General features: G+C 30.7%; 1 protein-coding gene and 1 long non-coding RNA gene across 2 annotated transcripts; both read right to left on the bottom strand.

Moving 5' to 3' along the window:
- Positions 1-5,352: 5,352 nt before the first annotated feature.
- Positions 5,353-9,782, bottom strand: LOC108913368 (porphobilinogen deaminase). Its single transcript, XM_018718920.2, has 5 exons — positions 9,302-9,782; positions 9,171-9,243; positions 8,927-9,113; positions 8,607-8,871; positions 5,353-6,333 (listed from the first exon to the last, which is right to left on the bottom strand). The coding sequence occupies exons 1-5, from the start codon at positions 9,344-9,346 to the stop codon at positions 5,458-5,460; spliced, it is 1,446 nt and encodes a 481-aa protein (XP_018574436.1). The 5' UTR covers positions 9,347-9,782; the 3' UTR covers positions 5,353-5,457.
- Positions 9,783-10,464: 682 nt separating this feature from the next.
- Positions 10,465-11,384, bottom strand: LOC108913369. The gene is made up of 3 exons (XR_001964616.1): positions 11,294-11,384; positions 10,869-11,214; positions 10,465-10,744 (listed from the first exon to the last, which is right to left on the bottom strand). It is a non-coding gene; the product is annotated as an uncharacterized LOC108913369 (long non-coding RNA).
- Positions 11,385-12,605: the final 1,221 nt, after the last annotated feature.

Below are 12,605 nucleotides of genomic sequence, written 5' to 3'. Positions count from 1 at the left end.
TATTAAAAATAATTTTATTTTTTTCCTATACATTTCACATTAAAAGGGTTTGGATTATAAAAAAATAAACACAATATAATAACAGTGAATTTATTAACAAAGGAAAATTACAATAAATATTTCTATCTCATACAAAAAAATCGAATAAAAACAGTCGATAACAGCGAACTATAAAAATGCATGTTACAATATATTCATACTTATCCGTTCTTTATAAAAAATATTGTCAGTGCACTTAACTGATATAATAAAATCTCGCATAATAAATTTGTATCTAATTTTTCCTTAACTAAGACGTTTATTATACGTATAAATATAATAATTACTCATAAATAAATGGACATTTTTATCTGCAGTGGCAATGAAACTACACAATACCGCTGTCAAAATTTACATAGTGGTATCTGATTCTGATAATAAACCGTGTGGTCTGTACTATTTAATGAATTATTTCTAGGTCCACATTCGTATTGAAAAATTTCAAACAAAACTTTGAAATAATAAATTAAAACGAATTGCTCATCCGTAGATCTCCAAAATGGTTACACATAATTTAATAAATGTTCATAATTAACTGATATATACAATAACTGTTTTCTTATTTTACATAGAATTTTAATTTCTCAACATTACTGGGTGAAGTTTGAAAATTGGATTGATAGTATCAAATTAAAATTTAAATAGGTGTAATTATAAGGAAAATTTAATTCTGAGAAAAATTTAGAGAAATGTATCCATCATTTGATTATGAAAAAAAAAATTGAATAAAAATATATTTTGCACATGTATACCTAATATTTGAAGATCTCATGATCAATCTGTATTATTACGCAAATTCCATTTGAAATTTTTTCGTAAAATCGTCCTCTAATTCTCACTCTAAAACATAGGTCTCATGCTTCATTATCAAAATATGAGCACATTAATTTTGATCAACCGCCACTGGTATTACACATTCTTCATCTCGCTAGTGACATTTCTTGCAACATATTTTAATATAAATTAAGGATAATTTCAACATTCATATTTTTAGTGTTATAAGATTGTTGAAAATTTGAAATGTGTCAATGTCAACTTGGGAAAAATCAAAACTAATACCCTGTTTCAATGTATCTATTTTAACCAGGTTTTTAATTGTTTAACTTATTAAATAAACATCTGATATTAAATGTTTATTTATTTTTTATGTTTTTTAAAAGATGCCTTCAAAGATGAAGGGTGTCTAAAAATAAAGTTTGATTTGCTCCTATTTGAGATTTACAATGGAGCATATTTATACCTTTTTGTACTATAAAATAAATAAGCCCACAGAGCTGATTGTGATTTTGTAATGAAATTCTAAGATCTGGTCTCTGATCAACCATTATATTCTTATATTTGTTCTATTTTGTGTAAGTTAATGCGTCTTTGAAAAAAACATTTTTGTCGAGATTTTTGTGTTTCCTCTCATATTTAATGAATAATACGAATAATAACTGTATAGGAAGGGTGGATAATTCAGAACCCATATGTGGTGTGTTCAGAGGAGGAAGAAACGAATAGCTATCTTTGTAAAATCTTACTTCGTATACTCACTAGAAAGCGTATTAGTAGGTACACTAAATTTCATTCAGATATTTGTTACATATTTGGAAAATGAAGCAAATTTTGATTGAAGTAAATTTAGTAATATCGTCTTATTATTTTGATTTCAAGAATATGTGGTAATTCCATATACACAACATATGGGGACACCAATTTAACTGAAGCTGCTAATAAAATCAAAGTAACTATCTAAATACACAGTACCAAATTGCTTCCTTAAAAACTTATAGGTCTTCAGAAATAAAATTATCAATGAAATTTTTTAAGAGACCTTCGTTGGTTTTTAAGAATCAAATATGAGTATTTTTATACTGAGGTATATTCAGCTAATTACTTTCTTTTATACCTCTAATTATGACATCCTGTATATTAAATTAAGAATTTTTATGAGCCCTGCTAAAAGTTTTAGATTAAAAATAGAAACCAAAAATGGAAAACATAAAAAGAGGTACACTCATAATGAATCAAATATCTGATACACAGAAGCAAATAAAAATGGTCAATTATTTTTTCTGAAATATTATCCACCTTTGCTTGATACAGGGTGGCTAATTCCTTAGATAAAATTAAACCAATTTATAACGACTTTCCATCATACAATTTTGCTCCCTCAAAAAGTTATGGGCTTTAAAAAAATTATTTAAAAAAAAAACATATATTAATGAAATTTCGTACTGGGACTTTTCGGGATAGATAAACATAGTCTTATTTCTCACCTAAGTCATAAAGGTCACTATGAATACCTGAGACAGTTTTTCGTTTTTTTGACATGTTCTTTCTGTTGGTAGCGATTTTGAAGAAACTCGAGGTTTTATCAACTTTATTATACAAATGTATATATTTTGTAGGTTATATATCACCTATACTTGCTTCATGTTGCTAAAATACCTCACTTTAGAGACAAATTTATTCCACAGAATCGAATATTTGTGTGTATTCTAAACTAACTAAATGGTATCGTTTCTTAAGCTTATTTTGTGATTTATTTTGTCTCATGGAAACTACATTCAAAGGGTTGCATTAGACGTTGATTTAATAGAGAGTACGTCGGGCCAAATCACAGAAAATATTTTATATAGTTGCAAATTCAATTAAGAGATGAAATTTTATTAAATTAGAATGACCAAAAACTTAGCTGCCCACAGCTGACTACAGTAGAAAATTGAAATCCGCTTTTCTCTGAAACGGTGTAATTTAGTGACATTCAACAAGTATATCTTGTTCTAAACACAAAATGCGTTTTTTCAAAACCACTAGCAAAATAAAATATGGCAAAAAAATTAAATACGGGTATTTTTAAACTCATAGAGGTAAGAATAATAAATCTATATTCATCTTTGACTACCCCAAAACCACATCTATAGTAAATTTCATGGAGATATATAAGTGGTTGATTGGCAGCTCATCAACTTTTAACCCTTTCTACTATAAGAGTATTATATCTATACATTTGCCCAATTGAGTATAAGTGACATGCAATTTTGAAAAAGCATTAATAAAAGTATTACTGCCATAGGTTTATGGTAGTTATTTCATCATTTATACATTATTGAAAATACAAATGTTTTTGTGGTAGGGCAGTTAAAATGAGTAACTTGCTGACACATATGCGAATAAACTGGTCATATTTAGCCGTAAGTAAATGCGGTAATTTGATGTTACAATTCAAATAGAGGCCAATGAGAAACTTTCCACAAAGAGAATTGCAATGGACTTGAAAAAATAATTTCCGAAAGTGATACAGATGCAGAAAATGAAGTATGTACTCACAAGTAGGGAAAGTACGGGGATAGTGAAAGTGAAAACAAAAACAAATGAAATAACCAATAACAGTAGCAAATATTTTAGGAATATCTGAAGAACTTCAATTCTTGAAGATTTTTTTATATAAGAATTTATAAAGAAATAATGGAGGAATGTAACAGAAAACTTTTTTACATATTGCACCTTCTTGAAAAAATATAGATATCTTCTGACATCATGGTTGTCCATTTTTTTTTATTTATCTTTGCTTATGATCACATGCAAAAAATTAGGATGAATATCATGCTACCAATCTGTAGATTCTCTATTATCAACTTCAAATTTTACCGAGTTTATGAAAAGAATGTTTTTTGTCATATTGAAATTTTTACATTTCTGTGGTAATAACAATCGGACAAATAGTAAGCTTTCAAAATAATATACAGGGTGTTTGTAAATAAGAGCAAAATATTTTAGGGGCTAGTTGCCAAAGCTATTTTGTGAAAAAAGTTCATATAAACGTAAGTCGAAATATGCTTCATTTCTGAGATGTGTTTAAATTTAAGTTTTTTATTTATTTTGATTATTTTTTTTTAGTTTTAGACTCGAAATTTGAAAAACGCTTTGGAGGGATAGATGTGCATTTTTTGGGGTGATCTGAATATTTCTACTTGCACCAATAGCATTCGTGCGAGAATGCCACAATCTTTTTTTATAAAAAAAATTGTATCTACGCCATTGACTTTTTCCCATTTTGATATTTTTTTAGAAATCCGCCATCAATTCTAAATGAAATTGGTCTCTTCAATTTTTTTTGTAGGATGCACGGTTTTTGAGGAAAAAAATAAAACATATTTTATTGCAAGATGTATTTTTAAATTCTAAATAAAGTCGAAGTATCAAATTTCGAGCCAATATCTTTAAAACTCTGAAAATTAAAATTAAAAACTGTACCTCGGAAAAGAAGCATATCTTGATCTACATTTATATGAACTTTATTTCACAAAATAACTTTGGCAACCACCCCCTAAAATATTTCGCACTTATTTACAAACATCCTTTATAGCATTGATTATTTGAGGAATAAATATGAATCAGATTTTAACTCAGAGAATACATACTGTAAATCAGATTTGGCACAAAGATGTTCATGTGTGACTGAAATTAATTACTGTTTAGATTTTATAATATACAGTGGGACAAATACCTATTTGGACGTCTTGAAATTCTCATTTCAAATTTGTTTCGACATGAAGGTTCTGTAGGCGACCCTAAATATCATCCCACAAAAACAGTATGCATCTCATGCTTCATTAACAAAATAAGAACATTTAAATTTTCATATATCATATTCTAAAATGGTCGTGTATAGAAAAGGTTAAGGAAGCAAAATTGTATTAAAGACGCTTGATCTAAGTACCCTTGCTACCCTTAAAATATGGCCTATTGGATGCCTTGTACAGGGTGATTCATTAACAATGGGAAAATCGAAAGCTGAAGATACTACACGTGAAATGGTGACCATTGGCGCAAATATGCCTTATCCGAAAGTTGATAGTTTCGGAAATACAAGGTGTTGAAAGTTAAAATTTTAAATAGTTTTTTTGCAATTATTCTGAAAATATTTAGGTTAGGAACTTGAAAATTTGTGAAACTATATTTTTTTAAGCGACGAATAAAGTGCGTGTTGCAATTTCAGCGTTATTCATAGAGGGCGCCACTTACGACCAATTTTACCGAAAATTTAGTTAATAACTTTTTACCCTGTATGTCTAACATGAAACTTGATTCAAAACCTGAAAGAGCAATTATTTTTCCATTAATTATGTATTCTTGTTTCATTTCGGTATCTCGATCCGTTTTCGAGAAAATTCGATTTAATGAACACTATGTTTTGATAATATGAGAAATTAAAAGCGAAACAAACCAAGTGTTTCTTCATGTATTTCCAAAACTATCAACTTTCGGATAAGGCATGTTTGCGCCAATGGTCACCATTTCACGTGTAGTATCTTCAGCTTTCGATTTTCCCATTGTTAATGAATCACCCTGTATAATGGCTTTTTCTGGAAACTAGAAGAACCCAACTCCATAAATGCTAAACTCGACTACAACCAAATACTAAGTAAATTAATTAGAACCAGCTGTAATAGAACCATGTATAATAGATTGTGCCTTGGACATAACCTCTAACGCCCCTTTCGAGATCAAAGTCTGTGCTAATCTCTCTCCTAATTTTCTTGCACTTTCCATCCCTTCGGTAGTTGCATCTTTGTGCGGAACTAACCCACAAAATAATTTTACGTTTCCATTATCAGTAGCAATTAAATTGTCACCAGTAGTTAAATTGTCAATTGCGTTGTCAGTTTGGAAACTTGCTATACTCTCTTTCAAAAATGGGCATTTTGCATAGTTACTAATCAAGCCGCTCACCGGACACTTGTTTAAATCACTAACTAGAATGCCCTCTAAGTATGGACATTTTCCCATAAAATCGGCTCCAATAGGAATTTGAATTGGGCACTGCTCGTGAGGATCTGATGCTAAAATATCGCTTGGTATATCATCGAGCTTTTGCCTTTTTGTGGAAGGTTCTTTTGTCGGAGAAACTGGACATTGGCTGCATTCGTTTAAATTTTCTATGTCTTCGATATATTTATTATTATTATAAGGGCAGGTTGAACACCGCAATCCGTTTTTGACGATTATATTGTCCTCTTCTTTTCCTTCGATTTCTTCCGTGCCATCTAAAGACCAAACTGCACCATTTAAAGTAACTTTAATCTGATTAGATTTTTCAATTCTTAATTTTGAAGAAATTGCTACAGGAGCACTACATCCTCCTCCCAGAGTTTTCAGAAAGCTTCTCTCAGCTGTTACTCTAAGTGCAGTTTGCATATCGTACAGTGGCTCAAGAAGATTGATGATCTCTCCATCGTTTGCTCTACATTCAACGGCTAATGCCCCTTGTCCCACAGCATACAGTAATTCATGAGGCTCTAAAATCTAAAAAAATATCAAAGTGACCAAATATACCTCTAAAAAACTAATGCGGTTTTCAATATATCTGCACTTTCCATTCAGTGCATTGAATATATTTCTATACATATATTCCTCCTGTACTCAACTCAAATAATAATATAAGGGCATATTCTTATGAGAAATTAGTGCAAATAAGTTGAAAACGCTATAAGTAGTGTTCACAAATAAATACATTAATTTTCCAAAGTGTTATGGTCAATTGTGGAATAATCTTCCCATCACTTCTTCTTATCCAAAATTTTTAAATTAGGTGTCATGTGACATTAATTTAAACAAAATTTGTTAGTTCATTACTCACCGACATTTTACATTTATTCAATTGGTTACCACGAAAAAAATTACCTCATATACCTATAAACCTTTTCATATGAGGTTTACTTTTCTAAAATCAGTTCTAATTTTTTGTACATAATCAACTGATTAAATTAAAAAAACATACATATTGTTGAATAAAGAATTAAATTTAAAGATATGGGAAGGAGTGATACTATTGCTAACAGGGTGAAGAGACTGTTTTATAAAATAATGTCTTCCAAAAATAAAAATGGAATGCCCAATAAAAATGCCCCACTCTGAAACTTTCTGTAGCTATTTTAAATGATTCCAATAAGTTTGTATTTAATAGAAATAGAATCATTCTGCAGGGAAAATCGTCCAGATAATATCCCTGTAAGATCGGGTAAAACTTGTTCAGCCTTTATGTAGACTTTTTGAACACAATCCAACTCCAAAACTTTTTGTATCAATGTTAAATAACTCTAGTAGGCTTGTATTTGATGCAAATACACGTATGAAGCTGGCATTTTCCCGAAGAAAATGTTCCAGTTATCAATACATGTGTAATATCGTATGAAACTTGTTTACCGCTGAAAGTATACTTCGCAAAATTGATTGCTTTGCATCCCCTCTTATCTAGCTATGGTAATAGGTTCCACAATGTTTGAATTGGTGGGAATAAAAAAAGATCAAAACCCAAATTTTCTGAAGAAAATGTTCCAGTGATTTATTATATATAAGAAGGAAAAGAAGGAGACATAAAGCCTAGAGCCCAACGCATGAGGGCCCAAACGTAATGTACGAACGAATATTTATGAATATTAAAAGAGTATACATGGACAAAAAAATAGAACGTATATATAGTAAGGTACGCAGTAATGAAGTCGATCGCATTTTTTGATTACTGTGGATGTAAAAACAAAAACGAAAAACGAGTGGTCAGTTGCTGTTCTCATGTAATGGTGCTTTTATGATTCCATGGATACGCATATTATCTAGAATCCATCGCAATATCCTCAGATCATTTTGACATCTTTGAGACACTGAGTGATAACGAGTGCAGTATAAATACAGTGTATTAATTAATTCTGCAATATTTCTACCAGTAATGGTTTTTAAAATTTATTTTATAAGAAACATAAAAGAAAATCTGGAAATATAATGATACTTAACTGCTATTAGAATGAAATAGGTGCAAGAACAGAATCCAGTATTTTTAAGAATCGAGTACATACTTGGTTCTCGAATACTTTTAAAAGTCAAATGATTATCTGAGAACTAATAATCGAGAACCGAATGGCCAATGGAAGACTAAATGTTGAATGATGAACTTTATATTTGTTGGGGTTATATAAAGTTTACTTAAATTTATTATTTTTAAAATAAATTTTCAAAAAAATATATCGTTTCATTATGTTCTTTTATTTCCAATGAATATTTTTAAAATCATAAACAATATGTTTGTAGATATATACAATATATGAAATTCTTTCTGTTTACGAGTCATGTGTTTGTTTAAATGAATGCTATTTGATAACCACCGAGAACTAAATGTATTTATTGATTTAAATTTTTTCGAATATTTTCCGCACTCGAGAATTCACATCTCATATGCCTAAATTTGCCAGGTAGCTTGGTAACTATCGAGAACTAAAAGTATTCGAGTACTTTCGGCAAGTATCCGATAACGAGAACTTTTAAGAAGCCAGTATCACTTAATTTTACATTCAAGATCTTTCATCACAATTTTTTAGTATAACGCAGGGTATTATTCAATGTTCAATAGGGATACCATAAACAAGCGATAAATTAATTAAAGTTCAATGTCCTTTATAAAATGGCTAAGATAAACATGATGAACAGATAAACAGACAATATATAAACAATAATAAATATTAATAGGTAATTGAATTAACTTTTTTTGTTAAAAAATTTGTTCTGTTACATTTAAAATATAATACCTTAGAAATTCTCGTTGTCCACCCTATTCTTTTCAATCCAGCGGCAGCCAAAACAATTGCCTGGTACTTTCCTAAATCATCCAGTTTTTTCAATCGTGTGTTTAGGTTCCCCCGAATATTCTCAACTTTCAAATGAGGGTACTTCTTTGCTATCTGTGCTGTTCGCCTTAAACTAGATGTACCGATAATGCTATTACTAGGTAAGGTTTCCAATGAATATCCACTTAAGTCTTTCTGTAAAACTAAGGCATCTCTTGGATCTTCCCTGTAAAAAGAAATCAATAACAAAAAGCTGAATGTTATAAATTGTAATAATTCACCTTGTAAGGACTGCTCCAATGGCCATTCCTTCTGGCAGTGAGGTAGGAAGATCCTTTAATGAATGAACAACAAAGTCTACACTACCCGTAACTAGTGCAAGTTCTAGTTCTTTAGTAAAAAGAGATTTTTCTCCTATTTTTGGTAAAGGTATATCAAGTACTTTATCGCCTAATGTTATCATCGTTACTAAAATTAAAGGCTTATACATCCAGTATTATGGTAACATTCTCATTGTTAACTTACCTATTTCAAATTCCTTTTCAGGATTTAATTCTTTTAAAAGTGATATCACATGTTTTGTTTGAATTAAGGCAAGCTGTAAGTAAAAAGTATCATTAATTTGCAAGTACATACTCTGAAAATAAATGGCTTACCTCACTTTTTCGTGAACCTACTCGTATTTTATGGTCTCCACTCATATTGTAATACTCAAATATGTATAACCAAAAATGTATTCAATAAATATGCTATATCATTTCCTTTCTATTCCCACCAAGGCTCAAGCTTGTGAACTAGGACAAAATCATAATCATGCTGACAGCCTAGATAGATCCTGATAGCTGACGGCATAAGAGTATTTAGTTAATAGTTACTCTTACTCATATGGCTGACGGTAATGATCATAGACAAAGACGAAGTAATGATAATGAATGACAATGGACAATGACATGACAGTTGTGGCACAGATTTGATAAGTATAAGTTATGTTATGGTTAACTCATCAATTTATGAAATTTCACTCTGGGTTTAACTCTATCTTTGTTATTCTTATGGTTTTGGTGCAAGAGAATGATACGTTTACATCACTACGTCTACAATTAATTTTCGTAAATCCCTATCGTCGATTCGTCGTCAATTTGCGAGGTGTTCTGGTGTTTACCAGAGATATGGTATGGAGTAGTAGGGAGAATGAGCGTCAAGATGCGCAAACTTGTTATTGCTATTCTTGCTAATAAAGGAGGTAGCCATTTTGAAGTCTTTAGATACGAGGGGAGACTGTATTACATTACCAGGTCAGTTCTAAAATTTCTAATTAGAAACGCACATAACTTTACCTTAAATTTTTGAAATGAAATATGAACTAACAAATACGTACTTTTGAAATTTTCAATTACATATGAATTATATTTCATAATTTTCTAGGTACCTATATCTGAATATTTATTATATAATAAAAATTTAAATTTTCATATATGCATTTCATAAAAAATATATTAAATACTATATTACCCAAGAACAACGGCTAGAGTTGTATCATAACTGCATAGGATATTATTATCATATGTATAAATCTGCACACACTCCGACATTGTGCTTATGTTTTACATTGAATTAATTGAATGATACTTTATGTTATAGCTATCTTGTTTTACAGAAGGTTCAACAGAGAATATTAATCACACCAATAATAATATATTTTTGATACGATAAACTTTAACAGATTGCAGTAGGTACTCAATTTATATGAAATAAAAAAAATTTTGTGATGTAGTTCCTAAATATTTTGTATATTAAAATAAAACACTGTATAACGTAACATATTTATTTACTGATGGTTGAAAATAATTATTTAATTTTTTTGTCTTAATGCAGGGCCTTGAATAATCCGTCCTTAATTTCTTTTCGTAAAGACTGAATGGTAAGTTTCCTGTCTACATTTCAGTTTAACATTTTCCGTTGCAACTGTAGAAGGAGATGTACTGCAAAGATATTTTCATTATTAAAGTTATCCATTAAAGTAGGTTTTCATTGCCATAATTCTCATTCTCTTAGCACTACTATCACTACTATTGTTACCATTCGATGTATTCTGAACACTGAAAATAAAATTACTGTGAATATTATTTCTTAATTTATTAGATCCGTATCAAACAATTTTGCAGGGTACGTATTTAACATCCTTAGCATTACTACTATTTTTAAATTACAAATCTTTATTACCTTAAATTCAGTTGTCTCTTCTTTTTACATTGTACCTACTCGAACTTCAGTAATGTTATAGGTCAATGATGAATCACTTGATTGTAACATCAATTTGTTGGTCAAAGCTCCTGTATTAATTGAAATCGATAAAGTACTCTTGCTTAAAATGGAAGAAGATACACCACAAAATAATTTTATGGAAGGTGCAGAGTTGGGTCCTACTATTTTTCTTCCACAAAAGGGGACAAAATCATCCGCTTTAAAGTGTTCAGAGCAAATTACGTTATTTTTTGTCCATACCCAATTTTCTTTTTCGATAGAAAGAACCTTTAGCCACTCCTGTAAAGTTTCATTTCTAGGAAAGCTAGAAATAAAAAAATTACATGTCTACAATAAAAATTTAGAATAAAAAGTGGAAATATCTTATTTTTGAGTACAGCTACCTAAATAATTAGAAATGTTTTGTATTGGATATCTTCTGCAATTTGCGCTTCCTTTCACAGCACAAAGCACAAGACATATTTAAAGTTCAATAAAAACGAAATTTACAAACAAAAACACGAATAACCTCAAAAAATACACCTGCGAATAGGGAAGGGATGGATTAAACATCGATGTTACGAGGTAGTTATCGATGCAAAACAATCGATTTCTTTTGAAAGCGATATATCGAAGGATATCGATATTGTCTCTAGAAATATCGTTTAATATTCAGAACAAATTTTTGGATAAATTTTTACAGTTTTAATCCAATTTAGTTGTCTTCAATTTCAATAGGTACAACAATACAAAACAAATAATAGTCTACGATCTGTGTGATTTTTTTAGTTTGTGGTTTATAGCAAAGAATCGTTTGCGTTAGTTATCTGTAGAAAATTCAAATTGTCTAATTTTGTGATGTTCAATGTTCAGTGTTCAGTGAAAATTCACGAAAAGAATGGCGAGTTGGTACTATGGTACTTGTAAATTTTTTAGATTTCTTTCTTTACTTACTCAATTTTTACAAATAATCAATCCCCTCGCTGATCATTTTGTATTGGTTATGGTAAGTAATATGATGTAAATAGAAAATAATTTTGTTTTGTATGTAACAGACCTCAATCTTTCGAAACCAGTTGGATTCAGATCATAGAAAACAGTTATTGCACTTGTAACTGAACAAATCAAAATGTATTATAAATTTTTTATAATTCGGTACTTATTTAATATATTTTTTAAATATCCTGAATAAAAAAATGTTAAACTAGTCTAGGGTTGTTTTTTTTTCGATATTCGAAAAAAATCGATGTTTTACTCCGATATATCAAGAGTCGATAATAAATTATTTGATAATCGATATAACATAACATCGATGTTTTTCATTAAAACCGCCCATCCCTACCGCGCCGCACGCGCGCGCGCCTTTATTCTATGGCTAGAAATTGGCCTCAATGATTTGGGATCGAGGGGGATTATCCCTCTTTATCCTGCCTCATCTCGTGTAGGCCTGGACAGCCTTCGTAGGTGGGCCCCATCCGTCGTCTACCCCGACCGCAAATGCGGCCGGTGTAGGCGCTTTGTGGGACCTCCTTTTGTCCTGGCTGGGCCCCGCCGGCTAGGGCCCTTTCTTCTGGCGCTCTTCTTGCTTCGCCGGCTCGTCTGTGTAAACCCCGGGGGTAGTGTCATGTTTATGTGTGGTATGGTTGGGTAGGGTAGTGCGGCTATGCAGCCTGGGATGCGCTTTGCTAAGGTGGCCCTTAGGCTAGCGCGGGAGGG

Source organism: Anoplophora glabripennis, unplaced genomic scaffold (genome assembly GCF_000390285.2).
Source record: "Anoplophora glabripennis isolate ALB-LARVAE unplaced genomic scaffold, Agla_2.0 scaffold976, whole genome shotgun sequence".
In the NCBI taxonomy this organism is placed as follows: Eukaryota; Metazoa; Arthropoda; class Insecta; order Coleoptera; family Cerambycidae; genus Anoplophora; species Anoplophora glabripennis.
Note: the sequence above shows the minus strand (reverse complement) of the source record. Positions and strands in the feature narration are given on the sequence as shown.

Coding starts and splice junctions, on each gene's coding strand:
- LOC108913368 (XM_018718920.2), bottom strand. CDS start 9,346: ATGAGTGGAGACCATAAAATACGAGTAGGTTCACGAAAAAGTGAG. Junction 9,244..9,301: donor TAGGTTCACGAAAAAGTGAG/GTAAGCCATTTA, acceptor TTTTACTTACAG/CTTGCCTTAATTCAAACAAA. Junction 8,872..8,926: donor ATTGGAGCAGTCCTTACAAG/GTGAATTATTAC, acceptor TTCTTTTTACAG/GGAAGATCCAAGAGATGCCT.